Below are 25000 nucleotides of genomic sequence, written 5' to 3' on the forward strand. Positions count from 1 at the left end.
TCTCTTCATCTCTCTCTATATCTCCCTCTCTTCTTCAGACCTCTCTATCTCTCCCTCCCTCTCTTCATCTCTCTCTATCTCTCCCTCCCTTTCTTCATCCCTCCCTATCTCTTCCTCCCTCTCTTCATCTCTCTCTATATCTCCCTCTCTCTTCAGACCTCTCTATCTCTCCCTCCCCTCTTAATCTCTCTCTATCTCTCCCTCCCTTTCTTCATCCCTCCCTATCTCTTCCTCCCTCTCTTCATCTCTCTCTATATCTCCCTCTCTCTCTTCATCTCTCTCTATCTCTCCCTCCCTCTCTTCAGACCTCTCTATCTCTCCCTCCCTCTCTTCAGACCTCTCTATCTCTCCTCCTCTCTTCAGACCTCTCTATCTCTCCCTCCCTCTCTTCATCTCTCTCTCTATCTCTCCTCCTCTCTTCAGACCTCTCTATCTCTCCCTCCCTCTCTTCAGACCTCTCTATCTCTCCCTCCCTCTCTTCAGACCTCTCTATCTCTCCCTCCCTCTCTTCATCCCTCTCTCTCTCTATCTCTCCCTCCCTCTCTTCAGACCTCTCTATCTCTCCCTCCCTCTCTTCAGACCTCTCTATCTCTCCCTCCCTCTCTTCAGACCTCTCTATCTCTCCCTCCCTCTCTTCAGACCTCTGATGTTCACTCTCATACTAGTAAATCATATAATGATTGATATTTCTGGAACAGAACCCTAGTTCGTTGTCAAGGTGATGTTCTAGGTCCAAGTCGCAAATTTGTGAGGATGTTTCCTAGTTCCTATATAATGATGTGAGGATGTTCCCTAGTTCCTTATAAATTTGTGAGGATGTTTCCTAGTTCCTTATACATTTGGGAGGATGTTTCCTAGCTCATATATAATGATGTGATGATGTTTCCTAGCTCCTATATAATGGTCTGATGATGTTTCCTAGCTCCTATATAATGATGTGATGATGTTTCCTAGCTCCTATATAATGATGTGATGATGTTTCCCTAGTTCCTCCTATAAATGATTGGGAGGATGATGATGTTTCCTAGCTCCTATATAATGAGGTGATGATGTTACCCTAGCTCCTATATAATGATGTGATGATGTTTCCTAGCTCCTATATAATGAGGTGATGATGTTTCCTAGCTCCTATATAATGATGTGATGATGTTTCCTAGCTCCTATATAATGAGGTGATGATGTTTCCTAGCTCCTATATAATGAGGTGATGATGTTTCCTAGCTCCTATATAATGAGGTGATGATGTTTCCTAGTCCTATATAATGATGTGATGATGTTTCCTAGCTCCTATCAGTGGTAGGTCAGTGGTAGGTCAGTGGTAGGTCAGTGATTGGTCAGTGGTAGGTCAGTGGTAGGTCAGGGGTAGGTCAGTGGTAGGTCAGTGGTAGGTCAGTGGTAGATCAGTGATTGGTCAGTGGTAGGTCAGGGGTAGATCAGTGGTAGGTCAGTGGTAGATCAGTGGTAGGTCAGTGGTAGGTCAGGGGTAGATCAGTGGTAGGTCAGTGGTAGGTCAGTGGTAGATTAGTGGTAGATCAGTGATTGGTCAGTGGTAGGTCAGTGGTAGGTCAGTGGTAGATCACACACACACACACACACACACACACACACACACACACACACACACACACACACACACACACACACACACACTCAATCAGAGCGCCATTAAATACTGATGTTCCTAGTATATAATATATATATACTTATGTCTATTTTTCTCTCTCTCTACCCCCCTCCTCTCTCTACCCCTCCCCTCTCTCCCTCTCTCTACCCCCTCCCTCTCTCTACCCCTCCCCCCTCTCCCCTCTCTCTACCCCCTCCCTTTCTCTCCCTCTCTCTCTCTCTCTCTCTCTCTCTACCCCCCTCCCTCTCTCTCCTCTCTCTCTCTACCCCACCCCTCTCCTCTCTCCTCTCTCTCTCTCCTCTCTCTACCCCCTCCCTCTCTCCCTCACTCTACCCCCTCTCTCTCCCAGTCTGACAGTAACACTAGTTTCCTGCGTGCTGCGAGGGGCGGGGAAACTGGACAAGGTTCTGGAGTTCCTGAAAGACGGAGTTGACATCAGTACCTGTAACCAGGTAAGAACCGATGGAGGTTGCTGTGGCAACGAACGGCTAGACACACAACCTTTAGTCAGCAGCAGCAGACCACCCTGCATCCCACTGATGGCTGGCCTCTGAAGCTAAGCAGGGTTGGTCCTGGTCAGTCCCTGATGGGAGACCAACCTGTATCCCACTGATGGCCTCTGAAGCTAAGCAGGGTTGGTCCTGGTCAGTCCCTGGATGGGACACCACCCTGTATCCCACTGATGGCCTCTGAAGCTAGAAATAGGGTTGGTCCTGGTCAGTCCCTGGATGGGAGACCAGATGCTGCTGCTGGAAGTGGTGTTGGAGGGCCAGTAGGAGGCACTCTTTCTTCTGGTCTAAAGACGATGCCCCAGGGCAGTGTTTGGGATGCTGTTGTTTTGTCTTGTCCATTCAGTGTAAAGAGAATTAACCCTTGTCAACAGTAGATAACTATATAGGGAATGGGTGCTAGTCAACAGTATATAACTATATAGGGAATGGGTGCTAGTCAACAGTATATAACTATGGGTGCTAGTCAACAGTATATAACTATGGGTGCTATTCAACAGTATATAACTATATAGGGAATGGGTGCTAGTCAACAGTATATAACTATGGGTGCTAGTCAACATTATATAACTATGGGTGCTAGTCAACAGTATATAACTACATAGGGAATGGGAGCTAGTCAACATTATATAACTATGGGTGCTAGTCAACATTATATAACTATATAGGGAATGGGTGCTAGTCAACAGTATATAACTATATAGGGAATGGGTGCTAGTCAACAGTATATAACTATGGGTGCTAGTCAACAGTATATAACTATATAGGGAATGGGTGCTAGTCAACAGTATATAACTACATAGGGAATGGGTGCTAGTCAACAGTATATAACTATGGATGCTAGTCAACAGTATATAACTATATAGGGAATGGGAGCTAGTCAACAGTATATAACTATATAGGGAATGGGTGCTAGTCAACATTATATAACTATATAGGGAATGGGTGCTAGTCAACATTATATAACTATGGGTGCTAGTCAACAGTATATAACTATATAGGGAATGGGTGCTAGTCAACATTATATAACTATATAGGGAATGGGTGCTAGTCAACAGTATATAACTATATAGGGAATGGGTGCTAGTCAACAGTATATAACTATGGGTGCTAGTCAACAGTATATAACTATGGGTGCTAGTCAACAGTATATAACTATATTGGGAATGGGTGCTAGTCAACAGTATATAACTATATAGGGAATGGGAGCTAGTCAACATTATATAACTATGGGTGCTAGTCAACAGTATATAACTATATAGGGAATGGGTGCTAGTCAACATTATATAACTATGGGTGCTAGTCAACAGTATATAACTATGGGTGCTAGTCAACAGTATATAACTATATAGGGAATGGGAGCTAGTCAACAGTATATAACTATATAGGGAATGGGTGCTAGTCAACAGTATATAACTATGGGTGCTAGTCAACAGTATATAACTATATAGGGAATGGGAGCTAGTCAACAGTATATAACTATGGGTGCTAGTCAACAGTATATAACTATGGGTGCTAGTCAACAGTATATAACTATATAGGGAATGGGTGCTAGTCAACAGTATATAACTATATAGGGAATGCTAGTCAACAGTATATAACTATATAGGGAATGGGGTGCTAGTCAACAGTATATAACTATGGGTGCTAGTCAACAGTATATAACTATATAGGGAATGGGTGCTAGTCAACAGTATATAACTATGGGTGCTAGTCAACAGTATATAACTATATAGGGAATGGGTGCTAGTCAACAGTATATAACTATATAGGGAATGGGTGCTAGTCAACAGTATATAACTATGGGTGCTAGTCAACAGTATATAACTATATAGGGAATGGGTGCTAGTCAACAGTATATAACTATATAGGGAATGGAAGCTAGTCAACAGTATATAACTATATAGGGAATGGGTGCTAGTCAACAGTATATAACTATGGGTGCTAGTCAACAGTATATAACTATATAGGGAATGGGTGCTAGTCAACAGTATATAACTATGGGTGCTAGTCAACAGTATATAACTATATAGGGAATGGGTGCTAGTCAACAGTATATAACTATATAGGGAATGGGAGCTAGTCAACAGTATATAACTATATAGGGAATGGGTGCTAGTCAACAGTATATAACTATGGGTGCTAGTCAACAGTATATAACTATGGATGCTAGTCAACAGTATATAACTATATAGGAATGGGTGCTAGTCAACAGTATATAACTATATAGGGAATGGATGCTAGTCAACAGTATATAACTATATAGGGAATGGGTGCTAGTCAACAGTATATAACTATGGGTGCTAGTCAACAGTATATAACTAGGGAATGGGTGCTAGTCAACAGTATATAACTATATAGGGAATGGGTGCTAGTCAACAGTATATAACTATGGGTGCTAGGTATATAACTATATAGGGAATGGGTGCTAGTCAACAGTATATAACTATGGGTGCTAGTCAACAGTATATAACTATATGCTAGGGTAATGGGTGCTAGTCAACAGTATATAACTATATAGGGAATGGGTGCTAGTCAACAGTATATAACTAGTCATATATAACTATATAGGGAATGGGTGCTAGTCAACAGTATATAACTATATAGGGAATGGGTGCTAGTCAACAGTATATAACTATATAGGGAATGGGAGCTAGTCAACAGTATATAACTATATAGGGAATGGGTGCTAGTCAACAGTATATAACTATGGGTGCTAGTCAACAGTATATAACTATATAGGGAATGGATGCTAGTCAACAGTATATAACTATATAGGGAAACAGTATATAACTATGGGTGCTAGTCAACAGTATATAACTATATAGGGAATGGGTGCTAGTCAACAGTATATAACTATATAGGGAATGGATGCTAGGGTAATAACTATATAGGTGCTAGTCAACAGTATATAACTATATAGGGAATGGGTGCTAGTCAACAGTATATAACTATATAGGGTGCTAGTCAACAGTATATAACTATATAGGGAATGGGTGCTAGTCAACAGTATATAACTATATAGGGTGCTAGTCAACAGTATATAACTAGTAGTATAACTATATAGGGAATGGGTGCTAGTCAACAGTATATAACTATATAGTGCTAGTCAACAGTATATAACTATATAGGGAATGGGTGCTAGTCAACAGTATATAACTATATAGGGAATGGGTGCTAGTCAACAGTATATAACTATATAGGGAATGGGTGCTAGTCAACAGTATATAACTATATAGGGAATGGGTGCTAGTCAACAGTATATAACTATATAGGGAATGGGTGCTAGTCAACAGTATATAACTATATAGGGAATGCTAGTCAACAGTATATAACTATATAGGGTGGGTGCTAGTCAACAGTATATAACTATATAGGGAATGGGTGCTAGTCAACAGTATATAACTATATAGGGTGGGTGCTAGTCAACAGTATATAACTATATAGGGAATGGGTATATAACTATATAGCTAGTCAACAGTATATAACTATATAGGGAATGCTAGTAACAGTATATAACTATATAGGGAATGGGTGCTAGTCAACAGTATATAACTATATAGGGAATGGGTGCTAGTCAACAGTATATAACTATATAGGGAATGGGTGCTAGTCAACAGTATATAACTATGGGTGCTAGTCAACAGTATATAACTATATAGGGAATGGGTGCTAGTCAACAGTATATAACTATATGGGTGCTAGGTATATAACTATGGGTGCTAGTCAACAGTATATAACTATGGGTGCTAGTCAACAGTATATAACTATATAGGGAATGGGTGCTAGTCAACAGTATCAAACAGTATATAACTATGGGTGCTAGTCAACAGTATATAACTATATAGGGAATGGGTGCTAGTCAACAGTATATAACTATATAGGGAATGGGTGCTAGTCAACAGTATATAACTATATAGGGAATGGGTGCTAGTCAACAGTATATAACTATATAGGGAATGGATGCTAGTCAACAGTATATAACTATATAGGGAATGGGTGCTAGTCAACAGTATATAACTATATAGGAATGTGCTAGTATATAACAACAGTATATAACTATATAGGGAATGGGTGCTAGTCAACAGTATATAACTATATAGGGAATGGATGCTAGTCAACAGTATATAACTATATAGGGAATGGGTGCTAGTCAACAGTATATAACTATATAGGGAATGGGTGCTAGTCAACAGTATATAACTATGGGTGCTAGTCAACAGTATATAACTATATAGGAATGGGTGCTAGTCAACAGTATATAACTATATAGGGAATGGGTGCTAGTCAACAGTATATAACTATATAGGGAATGGGTGCTAGTCAACAGTATATAACTATAGGGGGAATGGGTGCTAGTCACTACAGTATATAACTATATAGGGAATGGGTGCTAGTCAACAGTATATAACTATGGGTGCTAGTCAACAGTATATAACTAGTCAACAGTATATAACTATATAGGGAATGGGTGCTAGTCAACAGTATATAACTATATAGGGAATGGGTGCTAGTCAACAGTATATAACTATATAGGGAATGGGTGCTAGTCAACAGTATATAACATGGGTGCTAGTCAACAGTATATAACTATGGGTGCTAGTCAACAGTATATAACTGGGTGCTAGTCAACAGTATATAACTATGGGTGCTAGTCAACAGTATATAACTATGGGAGCAGTCATATATAACTATATAGGAATGGGTGCTAGTCAACAGTATATAACTATGGGTGCTAGTCAACAGTATATAACTATATAGGGAATGGGTGCTAGTCAACAGTATATAACTATATAGGGAATGGGTGCTAGTCAACAGTATATAACCTATATAGGGAATGGGTGCTAGTCAACAGTATATAACTATGGGTGCTAGTCAACAGTATATAACTATATAGGGAATGGGTGCTAGTCAACAGTATATAACTATATAGGGAATGGGTGCTAGTCAACAGTATATAACTATATAGGGAATGGGTGCTAGTCAACAGTATATAACTATGGGTGCTAGTCAACAGTATATAACTATGGGTGCTAGTCAACAGTATATAACTATATAGGGAATGGGTGCTAGTCAACAGTATATAACTATGGATGCTAGTCAACAGTATATAACTATATAGGGAATGCTAGTCAACAGTATATAACTATATAGGGAATGGGTGCTAGTCAACAGTATATAACTATATAGGGAATGGGTGCTAGTCAACAGTATATAACTATGGGTGCTAGTCAACAGTATATAACTATATAGGGAATGGGTGCTAGTCAACAGTATATAACTATATAGGGAATGGATGCTAGTCAACAGTATATAACTATGGGTGCTAGTCAACAGTATATAACTATATAGGGAATGGGTGCTAGTCAACAGTATATAACTATATAAGGAATGGGTGCTAGTCAACAGTATATAACTATATAGGGAATGGATGCTAGTCAACAGTATATAACTATATAGGGAATGGGTGCTAGTCAACAGTATATAACTATGGGTGCTAGTCAACAGTATATAACTATATAGGGAATGGGTGCTAGTCAACAGTATATAACTATATAGGGAATGGGTGCTAGTCAACAGTATATAACTATATAGGGAATGGGTGCTAGTCAACAGTATATAACTATGGGTGCTAGTCAACAGTATATAACTATATAGGGAATGGGTGCTAGTCAACAGTATATAACTATATAGGGAATGGATGCTAGTCAACAGTATATAACTATATAGGGAATGGATGCTAGTCAACAGTATATAACTATATAGGGAATGGGTGCTAGTATATAACTAACTAGTATATATAACTATATAGGGAATGGGTGCTAGTCAACAGTATATAACTATATAGGGAATGGGTGCTAGTCAACAGTATATAACTATGGGTGCTAGTCAACAGTATATAACTATATAGGGAATGGGTGCTAGTCAACAGTATATAACTATATAGGGAATGGGTGCTAGTCAACAGTATATAACTATGGGTGCTAGTCAACAGTATATAACTATATAGGGAATGGGTGCTATATAACTATGGGTCAAACAGTATATAACTATATAGGGAATGGGTGCTAGTCAACAGTATATAACTATATAGGGAATGGATGCTAGTCAACAGTATATAACTATATAGGAATGGGTGCTAGTCAACAGTATATAACTATATAGGGAATGGGTGCTAGTCAACAGTATATAACTATATAGGGAATGGGTGCTAGTCAACAGTATATAACTATATAGGGAATGGGTGCTAGTCAACAGTATATAACTATGGGTGCTAGTCAACAGTATATAACTATATAGGGAATGGGTGCTAGTCAACAGTATATAACTATGTAGGGAATGGGAGCTAGTCAACAGTATATAACTATGGGTGCTAGTCAACAGTATATAACTATGCTAGTCAACAGTATATAACTATATAGGGAATGGGTGCTAGTCAACAGTATATAACTATGGGTGCTAGTCAACAGTATATAACTATATAGGGAATGGGTGCTAGTCAACAGTATATAACTATGGGTGCTAGTCAACAGTATATAACTATGGGTGCTAGTCAACAGTATATAACTATATAGGGAATGGATGCTAGTCAACAGTATATAACTATATAGGGAATGGGTGCTAGTCAACAGTATATAACTATATAGGGAATGGGTGCTAGTCAACAGTATATAACTATATAGGGAATGGATGCTAGTCAACAGTATATAACTATATAGGGAATGGGTGCTAGTCAACAGTATATAACTATATAGGGAATGGGTGCTAGTCAACAGTATATAACTATATAGGTGCTAGTCAACAGTATATAACTATATAGGGAATGCTAGTCAACAGTATATAACTATATAGGGAATGGGTGCTAGTCAACAGTATATAACTATATAGGGAATGGGTGCTAGTCAACAGTATATAACTATATAGGTGCTAGTCAACAGTATATAACTATATAGGGAATGGGTGCTAGTCAACAGTATATAACTATGGGTGCTAGTCAACAGTAGATAACTATATAGGGAATGGGTGCTAGTCAACAGTATATAACTATGGGTGCTAGTCAACAGTAGATAACTATATAGGGAATGGGTGCTAGTCAACAGTATATAACTATATAGGGAATGGGAGCTAGTCAACAGTATATAACTATATAGGGAATGGGTGCTAGTCAACAGTATATACCTATATAGGGAATGGGTGCTAGTCAACAGTATATAACTATGGGTGCTAGTCAACAGTATATAACTATGGGTGCTAGTCAACAGTATATAACTATGGGTGCTAGTCAACAGTATATAACTATGTAGTCAACAGTATATAACTATATAGGGAATGGATGCTAGTCAACAGTATATAACTATGGGTGTTAGTCAACAGTATATAACTATATAGGGAATGGGTGCTAGTCAACAGTATATAACTATATAGGAATGGGTGCTAGTCAACAGTATATAACTATATAGGGAATGGGTGCTAGTCAACAGTATATAACTATGGGTGCTAGTCAACAGTATATAACTATATAGGAATGGGTGCTAGTCAACAGTATATAACTATATAGGGAATGGGTGCTAGTCAACAGTATATAACTATATAGGGAATGGGTGCTAGTCAACAGTATATAACTATGGGTGCTAGTCAACAGTATATAACTATGGGTGCTAGTCAACAGTATATAACTATATAGGCAATGGGTGCTAGTCAACAGTATATAACTATGGGTGCTAGTCAACAGTATATAACTATATAGGGAATGGGTGCTAGTCAACAGTATATAACTATATAGGGAATGGGTGCTAGTCAACAGTATATAACTATATAGGGAATGGGTGCTAGTCAACAGTATATAACTATGGGTGCTAGTCAACAGTATATAACTATATAGGGAATGGGTGCTAGTCAACAGTATATAACTATATAGGGAATGGATGCTAGTCAACAGTATATAACTATATAGGGAATGGATGCTAGTCAACAGTATATAACTATATAGGGAATGGGTGCTAGTCAACAGTATATAACTATATAGGGAATGGATGCTAGTCAACAGTATATAACTATATAGGGAATGGATGCTAGTCAACAGTATATAACTATATAGGGAATGGGTGCTAGTCAACAGTATATAACTATGGGTGCTAGTCAACAGTATATAACTATATAGGGAATGGGTGCTAGTCAACAGTATATAACTATATAGGGAATGGGTGCTAGTCAACAGTATATAACTATATAGGGAATGGGTGCTAGTCAACAGTATATAACTATGGGTGCTAGTCAACAGTATATAACTATGGGTGCTAGTCAACAGTATATAACTATATAGGGAATGGATGCTAGTCAACAGTATATAACTATATAGGGAATGGATGCTAGTCAACAGTATATAACTATATAGGGAATGGGAGCTAGTCAACAGTATATAACTAGGGATGCTAGTCAACAGTATATAACTATATAGGGAATGGGTGCTAGTCAACAGTATATAACTATATAGGGAATGGGTGCTAGTCAACAGTATATAACTATGGGTGCTAGTCAACAGTATATAACTATATAGGGAATGGGTGCTAGTCAACAGTAGATAACTATATAGGGAATGGGTGCTAGTCAACAGTATATAACTATGGGTGCTAGTCAACAGTATATAACTATATAGGGAATGGGTGCTAGTCAACAGTATATAACTATAGTCAACAGTAGATAACTATATAGGGAATGGGTGCTAGTCAACAGTATATAACTATATAGGGAATGGGTGCTAGTCAACAGTATATAACTATATAGGGAATGGGTGCTAGTCAACAGTATATAACTATATAGGGAATGGGTGCTAGTCAACAGTATATAACTATATAGGGAATGGATGCTAGTCAACAGTATATAACTATGGGTGCTAGTCAACAGTATATAACTATATAGGGAATGGGTGCTAGTCAACAGTATATAACTATGGGTGCTAGTCAACAGTATATAACTATGGGTGCTAGTCAACAGTATATAACTATGGGTGCTAGTCAACAGTATATAACTATATAGGGAATGGGTGCTAGTCAACAGTATATAACTATGGGTGCTAGTCAACAGTATATAACTATATAGGGAATGGGTGCTAGTCAACAGTATATAACTATGGGTGCTAGTCAACAGTATATAACTATATAGGGAATGGGTGCTAGTCAACAGTATATAACTATGGGTGCTAGTCAACAGTAGATAACTATATAGGGAATGGGTGCTAGTCAACAGTATATAACTATATAGGGAATGGGAGCTAGTCAACAGTATATAACTATATAGGGAATGGGTGCTAGTCAACAGTATATAACTAGTCAACAGTATATAACTATGGGAGTCAACAGTATATAACTATGGATGCTAGTCAACAGTATATAACTATGGGTGCTAGTCAACAGTATATAACTTGGGAGCTAGTCAACAGTATATAACTATATAGGGAATGGATGCTAGTCAACAGTATATAACTATGGGTGTTAGTCAACAGTAATAACTATATAGGGAATGGGTGCTAGTCAACAGTATATAATATAGGGAATGGGTGCTAGTCAACAGTATATAACTATATAGGGAATGGGTGCTAGTCAACAGTATATAACTAGGGAATGGGTGCTAGTCAACAGTATATAACTATATAGGGAATGGGTGCTAGTCAACAGTATATAACTATATAGGGAATGGGTGCTAGTCAACAGTATATAACTATATAGGGAATGGGTGCTAGTCAACAGTATATAACTATGGGTGCTAGTCAACAGTATATAACTATGGGTGCTAGTCAACAGTATATAACTATGGGTGCTAGTCAACAGTATATAACTATGGGTGCTAGTCAACAGTATATAACTATATAGGAATGGGTGCTAGTCAACAGTATATAACTATGGGTGCTAGTCAACAGTATATAACTATATAGGGAATGGGTGCTAGTCAACAGTATATAACTATAGTCAACAGGGAATGGGTGCTAGTCAACAGTATATAACTATATAGGGAATGGGTGCTAGTCAACAGTATATAACTATATAGGGAATGGGTGCTAGTCAACAGTATATAACTATGGGTGCTAGTCAACAGTATATAACTATGGGTGCTAGTCAACAGTATATAACTATGGGTGCTAGTCAACAGTATATAACTATGGGAGCTAGTCAACAGTATATAACTATATAGGGAATGGATGCTAGTCAACAGTATATAACTATGGGTGTTAGTCAACAGTATATAACTATATAGGGAATGGGTGCTAGTCAACAGTATATAACTATATAGGGAATGGGTGCTAGTCAACAGTATATACCTATATAGGGAATGGGTGCTAGTCAACAGTATATAACTATGGGTGCTAGTCAACAGTATATAACTATATAGGGAATGGGTGCTAGTCAACAGTATATAACTATGGGTGCTAGTCAACAGTATATAACTATATAGGGAATGGGTGCTAGTCAACAGTATATAACTATAGTCAACAGGGAATGGGTGCTAGTCAACAGTATATAACTATATAGTCAACAGTATATAACTATATAGGGTGGGTGCTAGTCAACAGTATATAACTATATAGGGAATGGGTGCTAGTCAACAGTATATAACTATATAGGGAATGGGTGCTAGTCAACAGTATATAACTATATGGGTATATGGGTGCTAGTCAACAGTATATAACTATAATGGGTGCTAGTCAACAGTATATAACTATGGGTGCTAGTCAACAGTATATAACTATATAGGGAATGGGTGCTAGTCAACAGTATATAACTATATAGGGAATGGATGCTAGTCAACAGTATATAACTATATAGGGAATGGATGCTAGTCAACAGTATATAACTATATAGGGAATGGGTGCTAGTCAACAGTATATAACTATATAGGGAATGGGTGCTAGTCAACAGTATATAACTATATAGGGAATGGATGCTAGTCAACAGTATATAACTATATAGGGAATGGATGCTAGTCAACAGTATATAACTATATAGGGAATGGGTGCTAGTCAACAGTATATAACTATATAGGGAATGGGTGCTAGTCAACAGTATATAACTATGGGTAACAGTATATAACTATATAGGGAATGGGTGCTAGTCAACAGTATATAACTATGGGTGCTAGTCAACAGTATATAACTAATAGGGAATGGGTGCTAGTCAACAGTATATAACTATGGGTGCTAGTCAACAGTATATAACTATATAGGGAATGGGTGCTAGTCAACAGTATATAACTATATAGGGAATGGATGCTAGTCAACAGTATATAACTATATAGGGAATGGATGCTAGTCAACAGTATATAACTATATAGGGAATGGGAGCTAGTCAACAGTATATAACTAGGGATGCTAGTCAACAGTATATAACTATATAGGGAATGGGTGCTAGTCAACAGTATATAACTATATAGGGAATGGGTGCTAGTCAACAGTATATAACTATGGGTGCTAGTCAACAGTATATAACTATATAGGGAATGGGTGCTAGTCAACAGTAGATAACTATATAGGGAATGGGTGCTAGTCAACAGTATATAACTATGGATGCTAGTCAACAGTATATAACTATATAGGGAATGGGTGCTAGTCAACAGTATATAACTATGGGTGCTAGTCAACAGTAGATAACTATATAGGGAATGGGTGCTAGTCAACAGTATATAACTATATAGGGAATGGGTGCTAGTCAACAGTATATAACTATATAGGGAATGGGTGCTAGTCAACAGTATATAACTATATAGGGAATGGGTGCTAGTCAACAGTATATAACTATATAGGGAATGGATGCTAGTCAACAGTATATAACTATGGGTGCTAGTCAACAGTATATAACTATATAGGGAATGGGTGCTAGTCAACAGTATATAACTATGGGTGCTAGTCAACAGTATATAACTATGGGTGCTAGTCAACAGTATATAACTATGGGTGCTAGTCAACAGTATATAACTATGGGTGCTAGTCAACAGTATATAACTATATAGGGAATGGGTGCTAGTCAACAGTATATAACTATGGGTGCTAGTCAACAGTATATAACTATATAGGGAATGGGTGCTAGTCAACAGTATATAACTATGGGTGCTAGTCAACAGTAGATAACTATATAGGGAATGGGTGCTAGTCAACAGTATATAACTATGGGTGCTAGTCAACAGTAGATAACTATATAGGGAATGAGTGCTAGTCAACAGTATATAACTATATAGGGAATGGGAGCTAGTCAACAGTATATAACTATATAGGGAATGGGTGCTAGTCAACAGTATATACCTATATAGGGAATGGGTGCTAGTCAACAGTATATAACTATGGGTGCTAGTCAACAGTATATAACTATGGGTGCTAGTCAACAGTATATAACTATGGGTGCTAGTCAACAGTATATAACTATGGGAGCTAGTCAACAGTATATAACTATATAGGGAATGGATGCTAGTCAACAGTATATAACTATGGGTGTTAGTCAACAGTATATAACTATATAGGGAATGGGTGCTAGTCAACAGTATATAACTATATAGGGAATGGGTGCTAGTCAACAGTATATACCTATATAGGGAATGGGTGCTAGTCAACAGTATATAACTATGGGTGCTAGTCAACAGTATATAACTATATAGGGAATGGGTGCTAGTCAACAGTATATAACTATATAGGGAATGGGTGCTAGTCAACAGTATATAACTATATAGGGAATGGGTGCTAGTCAACAGTATATAACTATGGGTGCAGTCAACAGTACTAGTCAACAGTATATAACTATATAACAGTATATAACTATGGGTGCTAGTCAACAGTATATAACTATATAGGGAATGGGTGCTAGTCAACAGTATATAACTATGGGTGCTAGTCAACAGTATATAACTATATAGGGAATGGGTGCTAGTCAACAGTATATAACTATGGGTGCTAGTCAACAGTATATAACTATATAGGGAATGGGTGCTAGTCAACAGTATATAACTATGGGTGCTAGTCAACAGTAGATAACTATATAGGGAATGGGTGCTAGTCAACAGTATATAACTATATAGGGAATGGGTGCTAGTCAACAGTATATAACTATATAGGGAATGGGTGCTAGTCAACAGTATATAACTATGGGTGCTAGTCAACAGTATATAACTATATAGGGAATGGGTGCTAGTCAACAGTATATAACTATATAGGGAATGGGTGCTAGTCAACAGTATATAACTATGGGTGCTAGTCAACAGTATATAACTATGGGTGCTAGTCAACAGTATATAACTATGAGTGCTAGTCAACAGTATATAACTATGGGTGCTAGTCAACAGTATATAACTATATAGGGAATGGGTGCTAGTCAACAGTATATAACTATATAGGGAATGGATGCTAGTCAACAGTATATAACTATATAGGGAATGGATGCTAGTCAACAGTATATAACTATATAGGAATGGGTGCTAGTCAACAGTATATAACTATATAGGGAATGGGTGCTAGTCAACAGTATATAACTATATAGGGAATGGATGCTAGTCAACAGTATATAACTATATAGGGAATGGATGCTAGTCAACAGTATATAACTATATAGGGAATGGGTGCTAGTCAACAGTATATAACTATATAGGGAATGGGTGCTAGTCAACAGTATATAACTAGGGATGCTAGTCAACAGTATATAACTATGGGTGCTAGTCAACAGTATATAACTATGGGTGCTAGTCAACAGTATATAACTATATAGGGAATGGGTGCTAGTCAACAGTATATAACTATGGGTGCTAGTCAACAGTATATAACTATATAGGGAATGGGTGCTAGTCAACAGTATATAACTATATAGGAATGGATGCTAGTCAACAGTATATAACTATATAGGGAATGGATGCTAGTCAACAGTATATAACTATATAGGGAATGGGAGCTAGTCAACAGTATATAACTAGGGATGCTAGTCAACAGTATATAACTATATAGGGAATGGGTGCTAGTCAACAGTATATAACTATATAGGGAATGGGTGCTAGTCAACAGTATATAACTATGGGTGCTAGTCAACAGTATATAACTATATAGGGAATGGGTGCTAGTCAACAGTATATAACTATATAGGGAATGGGTGCTAGTCAACAGTATATAACTATGGATGCTAGTCAACAGTATATAACTATATAGGGAATGGGTGCTAGTCAACAGTATATAACTATGGGTGCTAGTCAACAGTAGATAACTATATAGGGAATGGGTGCTAGTCAACAGTATATAACTATATAGGGAATGGGTGCTAGTCAACAGTATATAACTATATAGGGAATGGGTGCTAGTCAACAGTATATAACTATATAGGGAATGGGTGCTAGTCAACAGTATATAACTATATAGGGAATGGATGCTAGTCAACAGTATATAACTAGGGATGCTAGTCAACAGTATATAACTATATAGGGAATGGGTGCTAGTCAACAGTATATAACTATGGGTGCTAGTCAACAGTATATAACTATATAGGGAATGGGTGCTAGTCAACAGTATATAACTATATAGGGAATGGATGCTAGTCAACAGTATATAACTAGGGATGCTAGTCAACAGTATATAACTATATAGGGAATGGGTGCTAGTCAACAGTATATAACTATATAGGGAATGGGTGCTAGTCAACAGTATATAACTATGGGTGCTAGTCAACAGTATATAACTATATAGGGAATGGGTGCTAGTCAACAGTATATAACTATATAGGGAATGGGTGCTAGTCAACAGTATATAACTATGGATGCTAGTCAACAGTATATAACTATATAGGGAATGGGTGCTAGTCAACAGTATATAACTATGGGTGCTAGTCAACAGTAGATAACTATATAGGAATGGGTGCTAGTCAACAGTATATAACTATATAGGGAATGGGTGCTAGTCAACAGTATATAACTATATAGGGAATGGGAGCTAGTCAACAGTATATAACTATATAGGGAATGGGTGCTAGTCAACAGTATATAACTATATAGGGAATGGATGCTAGTCAACAGTATATAACTATGGGTGCTAGTCAACAGTATATAACTATATAGGGAATGGGTGCTAGTCAACAGTATATAACTATGGGTGCTAGTCAACAGTATATAACTATGGGTGCTAGTCAACAGTATATAACTATGGGTGCTAGTCAACAGTATATAACTATGGGTGCTAGTCAACAGTATATAACTATATAGGGAATGGGTGCTAGTCAACAGTATATAACTATGGGTGCTAGTCAACAGTATATAACTATATAGGGAATGGGTGCTAGTCAACAGTATATAACTATGGGTGCTAGTCAACAGTAGATAACTATATAGGGAATGGGTGCTAGTCAACAGTATATAACTATGGGTGCTAGTCAACAGTAGATAACTATATAGGGAATGAGTGCTAGTCAACAGTATATAACTATATAGGGAATGGGAGCTAGTCAACAGTATATAACTATATAGGGAATGGGTGCTAGTCAACAGTATATACCTATATAGGGAATGGGTGCTAGTCAACAGTATATAACTATGGGTGCTAGTCAACAGTATATAACTATGGGTGCTAGTCAACAGTATATAACTATGGGTGCTAGTCAACAGTATATAACTATGGGAGCTAGTCAACAGTATATAACTATATAGGGAATGGATGCTAGTCAACAGTATATAACTATGGGTGTTAGTCAACAGTATATAACTATATAGGGAATGGGTGCTAGTCAACAGTATATAACTATATAGGGAATGGGTGCTAGTCAACAGTATATACCTATATAGGGAATGGGTGCTAGTCAACAGTATATAACTATGGGTGCTAGTCAACAGTATATAACTATATAGGGAATGGGTGCTAGTCAACAGTATATAACTATATAGGGAATGGGTGCTAGTCAACAGTATATAACTATATAGAGAATGGGTGCTAGTCAACAGTATATAACTATGGGTGCTAGTCAACAGTATATAACTATGGGTGCTAGTCAACAGTATATAACTATGGGTGCTAGTCAACAGTATATAACTATGGGTGCTAGTCAACAGTATATAACTATATAGGGAATGGGTGCTAGTCAACAGTATATAACTATGGGTGCTAGTCAACAGTATATAACTATATAGGGAATGGGTGCTAGTCAACAGTATATAACTATGGGTGCTAGTCAACAGTAGATAACTATATAGGGAATGGGTGCTAGTCAACAGTATATAACTATGGGTGCTAGTCAACAGTAGATAACTATATAGGGAATGGGTGCTAGTCAACAGTATATAACTATATAGGGAATGGGAGCTAGTCAACAGTATATACCTATATAGGGAATGGGTGCTAGTCAACAGTATATAACTATGGGTGCTAGTCAACAGTATATAACTATATAGGGAATGGGTGCTAGTCAACAGTATATAACTATATAGGGAATGGGTGCTAGTCAACAGTATATAACTATGGGTGCTAGTCAACAGTATATAACTATGGGTGCTAGTCAACAGTATATAACTATGAGTGCTAGTCAACAGTATATAACTATGGGTGCTAGTCAACAGTATATAACTATATAGGGAATGGGTGCTAGTCAACAGTATATAACTATATAGGGAATGGATGCTAGTCAACAGTATATAACTATATAGGGAATGGATGCTAGTCAACAGTATATAACTATATAGGGAATGGGTGCTAGTCAACAGTATATAACTATATAGGGAATGGGTGCTAGTCAACAGTATATAACTATATAGGGAATGGATGCTAGTCAACAGTATATAACTATATAGGGAATGGATGCTAGTCAACAGTATATAACTATATAGGGAATGGGTGCTAGTCAACAGTATATAACTATATAGGGAATGGGTGCTAGTCAACAGTATATAACTATGGATGCTAGTCAACAGTATATAACTATATAGGGAATGGGTGCTAGTCAACAGTATATAACTATGGGTGCTAGTCAACAGTATATAACTATATAGGGAATGGGTGCTAGTCAACAGTATATAACTATGGGTGCTAGTCAACAGTATATAACTATATAGGGAATGGGTGCTAGTCAACAGTATATAACTATATAGGGAATGGATGCTAGTCAACAGTATATAACTATATAGGGAATGGATGCTAGTCAACAGTATATAACTATATAGGGAATGGGAGCTAGTCAACAGTATATAACTAGGGATGCTAGTCAACAGTATATAACTATATAGGGAATGGGTGCTAGTCAACAGTATATAACTATATAGGGAATGGGTGCTAGTCAACAGTATATAACTATGGGTGCTAGTCAACAGTATATAACTATATAGGGAATGGGTGCTAGTCAACAGTAGATAACTATATAGGGAATGGGTGCTAGTCAACAGTATATAACTATGGATGCTAGTCAACAGTATATAACTATATAGGGAATGGGTGCTAGTCAACAGTATATAACTATGGGTGCTAGTCAACAGTAGATAACTATATAGGGAATGGGTGCTAGTCAACAGTATATAACTATATAGGGAATGGGTGCTAGTCAACAGTATATAACTATATAGGGAATGGGTGCTAGTCAACAGTATATAACTATATAGGGAATGGGTGCTAGTCAACAGTATATAACTATATAGGAATGGATGCTAGTCAACAGTATATAACTATGGGTGCTAGTCAACAGTATATAACTATATAGGGAATGGGTGCTAGTCAACAGTATATAACTATGGGTGCTAGTCAACAGTATATAACTATGGGTGCTAGTCAACAGTATATAACTATGGGTGCTAGTCAACAGTATATAACTATGGGTGCTAGTCAACAGTATATAACTATATAGGGAATGGGTGCTAGTCAACAGTATATAACTATGGGTGCTAGTCAACAGTATATAACTATATAGGGAATGGGTGCTAGTCAACAGTATATAACTATGGGTGCTAGTCAACAGTAGATAACTATATAGGGAATGGGTGCTAGTCAACAGTATATAACTATGGGTGCTAGTCAACAGTAGATAACTATATAGGGAATGAGTGCTAGTCAACAGTATATAACTATATAGGGAATGGGAGCTAGTCAACAGTATATAACTATATAGGGAATGGGTGCTAGTCAACAGTATATACCTATATAGGAATGGGTGCTAGTCAACAGTATATAACTATGGGTGCTAGTCAACAGTATATAACTATGGGTGCTAGTCAACAGTATATAACTATGGGTGCTAGTCAACAGTATATAACTATGGGAGCTAGTCAACAGTATATAACTATATAGGGAATGGATGCTAGTCAACAGTATATAACTATGGGTGTTAGTCAACAGTATATAACTATATAGGGAATGGGTGCTAGTCAACAGTATATAACTATATAGGGAATGGGTGCTAGTCAACAGTATATACCTATATAGGGAATGGGTGCTAGTCAACAGTATATAACTATGGGTGCTAGTCAACAGTATATAACTATATAGGGAATGGGTGCTAGTCAACAGTATATAACTATATAGGGAATGGGTGCTAGTCAACAGTATATAACTATATAGGGAATGGGTGCTAGTCAACAGTATATAACTATGGGTGCTAGTCAACAGTATATAACTATGGGTGCTAGTCAACAGTATATAACTATGGGTGCTAGTCAACAGTATATAACTATGGGTGCTAGTCAACAGTATATAACTATATAGGGAATGGGTGCTAGTCAACAGTATATAACTATGGGTGCTAGTCAACAGTATATAACTATATAGGGAATGGGTGCTAGTCAACAGTATATAACTATGGGTGCTAGTCAACAGTAGATAACTATATAGGGAATGGGTGCTAGTCAACAGTATATAACTATGGGTGCTAGTCAACAGTAGATAACTATATAGGGAATGGGTGCTAGTCAACAGTATATAACTATATAGGGAATGGGCTAGCTAGTCAATAGTATATAACTATATAGGAATGGGTGCTAGTCAACAGTATATACCTATATAGGGAATGGGTGCTAGTCAACAGTATATAACTATGGGTGCTAGTCAACAGTATATAACTATGGGAGCTAGTCAACAGTATATAACTATATAGGGAATGGATGCTAGTCAACAGTATATAACTATGGGTGTTAGTCAACAGTATATAACTATATAGGGAATGGGTGCTAGTCAACAGTATATAACTATATAGGGAATGGGTGCTAGTCAACAGTATATAACTATGGGTGCTAGTCAACAGTATATAACTATATAGGGAATGGGAGCTAGTCAACAGTAGTGACCTGGACACCAGGATACGGAGGGGAGCCAATAGGAAGGGAGGTTGAGTTAGTTGAATTATGTAGTCCAACTGTGTGTGTGTGTGTGTGTGTGTGTGTGTGTGTGTGTGTGTGTGTGTGTGTGTGTGTGTGTGTGTGTGTGTGTGTGTGTGTGTGTGTGTGTGTGTGTATCAGGGTAGTTGTTGTAATGTGTCCAGTCTCTGTCTTATGTAATAGACTTAATATTTCAGCTCACATGTCAGTTGGTCTTTAAAAGCCTCTGTGTCGTAAGTTAAACACACACACACACACACACACACACACACACACACACACACACACACACACACACACACACACACACACACACACAGCCTCTGTGTCGTAAGTTAAACACACACACACACACACAACACACACACACACACACACACACACACACACAGCCTCTGTGTCGTAAGTTAAACACACACACACACGCACACATGCACGCACGCACGCACACACACACACACACACACACACACACACACACACACACAGTCTCTGTGTTGTAAGTTAAACACACACACACACAGCGTCTGTTATTCAGTTAGGTCATAAGTCATAGGTTTATTAATATGTTTTATATAATATACACAAACAACGGAACAGGCTGGTTTAGATCACAGCACATAGGGTAGTAGGGTAGTAGGGTAGTGTATAGGGGACAGGGTGGTTCAGACCACGGCCCATAGGGTAGTAGGGTAGTAGGGTAGTGTATAGGGGACAGGGTGGTTCAGACCACGGCCCGTAGGGTAGTAGGGTAGTAGGGTAGTGTATAGGGGACAGGGTGGTTTAGACCACGGTCCATAGGGTAGTAGTGTAGTGTATAGGGGACAGGGTGGTTTAGACCACAGCCCATAGGGTAGTAGTGTAGTGTATAGGGGACAGGGTGGTTTAGACCACAGCCCGTAGGGTAGTAGGGTAGTAGGGTAGTGTATAGGGGACAGGGTGGTTCAGACCACGGCCCATAGGGTAGTAGGGTAGTAGGGTAGTGTATAGGGGACAGGGTGGTTCAGACCACGGCCCATAGGGTAGTAGGGTAGTAGGGTAGTGTATAGGGGACAGGGTGGTTTAGACCACGGTCCATAGGGTAGTAGTGTAGTGTATAGGGGACAGGGTGGTTTAGACCACAGCCCGTAGGGTAGTAGGGTAGTGTATAGGGGACAGGGTGGTTCAGACCACGGCCCATAGGGTAGTAGGGTAGTAGGGTAGTGTATAGGGGACAGGGTGGTTTAGACCACGGTCCATAGGGTAGTAGTGTAGTGTATAGGGGACAGGGTGGTTTAGACCACAGCCCATAGGGTAGTAGTGTAGTGTATAGGGGACAGGGTGGTTTAGACCACAGCCCATAGGGTAGTAGTGTAGTGTAGTGTATAGGGGACAGGGTGGTTTAGACCACAGCCCATAGGGTAGTAGTGTAGTGTAGTGTATAGGGGACAGGGTGGTTCAGACCACGGCCCATAGGGTAGTAGTGTAGTGTATAGGGGACAGGGTGGTTCAGACCACGGCCCATAGGGTAGTAGTGTAGTGTATAGGGGACAGGGTGATTTAGACCACGGCCCATAGGGTAGTAGTGTAGTGTATAGGGGACAGGGTGGTTTAGACCACAGCCCATAGGGTAGTAGTGTAGTGTAGGGTATAGGGGACAGGGTGGTTTAGACCACAGCCCATAGGGTAGTAGTGTAGTGTATAGGGGACAGGGTGGTTTAGACCACAGCCCATAGGGTAGTAGTGTAGTGTATAAGGGACAGGGTGATGTAGACCACAGCCCATAGGGTAGTAGGGTAGTGTAGTATATAGGGGACAGGGTGGTTTAGACCACAGCCCATAGGGTAGTAGTGTAGTGTATAGGGGACAGGGTGGTTTAGACCACAGCCCATAGGGTAGTAGTCATTAGTAGATATCCAGCTCTATGTTCTGATGGGTCACTGTGACATCATTAGTAGATATCCAGCTCTATGTTCTGCTGGGTCACTCTGACATCATTAGTAGATATCCAGATCTATGTTCTGCTGGGTCACTGTGACATCATTAGTAGATATTCCGCTCTATGTTCTGCTGGGTCACTGTGACATCATTAGTAGATATCCAGCTCTTTGTTCTGCTGGGTCACTGTGACATCATTAGTAGATATCCAGCTCTATGTTCTGCTGGGTCACTGTGACATCATTAGTAGATATCCAGCTCTATGTTCTGCTGGGTCACTGTGACATCATTAGTAGATATCCAGCTCTTTGTTCTGCTGGGTCACTGTGACATCATTAGTAGATATCCAGCTCTATGTTCTGCTGGGTCACTGTGACATCATTAGTAGATATCCAGCTCTTTGTTCTGCTGGGTCACTGTGACATCATTAGTAGATATCCAGCTCTTTGTTCTGCTGGGTCACTGTGACATCATTAGTATATTTCCAGCTCTATGTTCTGCTGGGTCACTGTGACATCATTAGTAGATATCCAGCTCTTTGTTCTGCTGGGTCACTGTGACATCATTAGTAGATATCCAGCTCTATGTTCTGCTGGGTCACTGTGACATCATTAGTAGATATCCAGATCTATGTTCTTCTGGGTCACTGTGACATCATTAGTAGATATCCAGCTCTATGTTCTGCTGGGTCACTGTGACATCATTAGTAGATATCCAGCTCTTTGTTCTGCTGGGTCACTGTGACATCATTAGTAGATATCCAGCTCTTTGTTCTGCTGGGTCACTGTGACATCATTAGTATATTTCCAGCTCTATGTTCTGCTGGGTCACTGTGACATCATTAGAATGCCCCCAAACCCCCCACCTTTCAGCTGCTGTGTTTGGGTTGGTCTGAGTCTCCCCACAACTGTTCTCACCACCTTCCTCCTCCTCCCCTTTCCTTAGTGGTATTTTGGGTGAGGACTGGGGGAGGAGAGGAGAGGAGAGGGGGAGGAAAGTGGAGAGAGGAGAGGAGAGGAGAGGATAGGAGAGGAGAGGAGAGTGGGGAGAGGAGGGAAGAAGAGAGGGGAGGAGGGGAGAGGAGAGGACAAGAGGGGAGAGGGGATGAGATGGGAGGAGAGGAGAGGAGGGGAGAGGAGAGGAGAGGAGAGTGGGGAGAGGAGGGAAGAAGAGAGGGGAGGAGGGGAGAGGAGAGGACAAGAGGGGAGAGGGGAGAAGAGGAGAGGTGGGAGGAGAAGAGAGGGGGAGGAAAGTGGAGAGGGGAGAGGAGAGGGTGGATTAGAGAGTAGAGGAGGGGGAGGAGAGAGGGGAGGGGGTTTAAACAACACCTCCACCCCTGTCCATCTGGCCCTTCAACCTGTCTCTGTAGTGATGTATAGTAGTCACAAGGTGTCATGAAGGAGCATAGGGGATTTAAAGTGTGTGTGTGTGTGTGTGTGTGTGTGTGTGTGTGTGTGTGTGTGTGTGTGTGTGTGTGTGTGTGTGTGTGTGTGTGTGTGTGTGTGTGTGTGTCTGTATGCTCCTTGTAGTCGGCCTTTTGTGACTTCCTGACAGCTTGACAGCTAATATTTATACTCTGACACCCTATTGGCTGAAGCTATGGAAAGTGACACCCTATTGGCTGAAGCTGAATGTAGCCTCCGGTCCAGCAACCTAC

General features: G+C 39.0%; 1 protein-coding gene across 1 annotated transcript in view; it reads left to right on the top strand.

Moving 5' to 3' along the window:
• The window catches only part of LOC115127460 (ankyrin-2-like), a 242285-nt gene that overhangs the window by 1637 nt on the left and 215648 nt on the right, over positions 1-25000 (top strand). The window contains 2 exon segments of the mRNA XM_065017053.1: positions 1974-2009; positions 2011-2076. Of these exon segments, the coding sequence (XP_064873125.1) occupies positions 1974-2009; positions 2011-2076 (102 nt within the window).

Source organism: Oncorhynchus nerka, unplaced genomic scaffold, assembly GCF_034236695.1.
Source record: "Oncorhynchus nerka isolate Pitt River unplaced genomic scaffold, Oner_Uvic_2.0 unplaced_scaffold_423, whole genome shotgun sequence".
In the NCBI taxonomy this organism is placed as follows: domain Eukaryota; kingdom Metazoa; phylum Chordata; class Actinopteri; order Salmoniformes; family Salmonidae; genus Oncorhynchus; species Oncorhynchus nerka.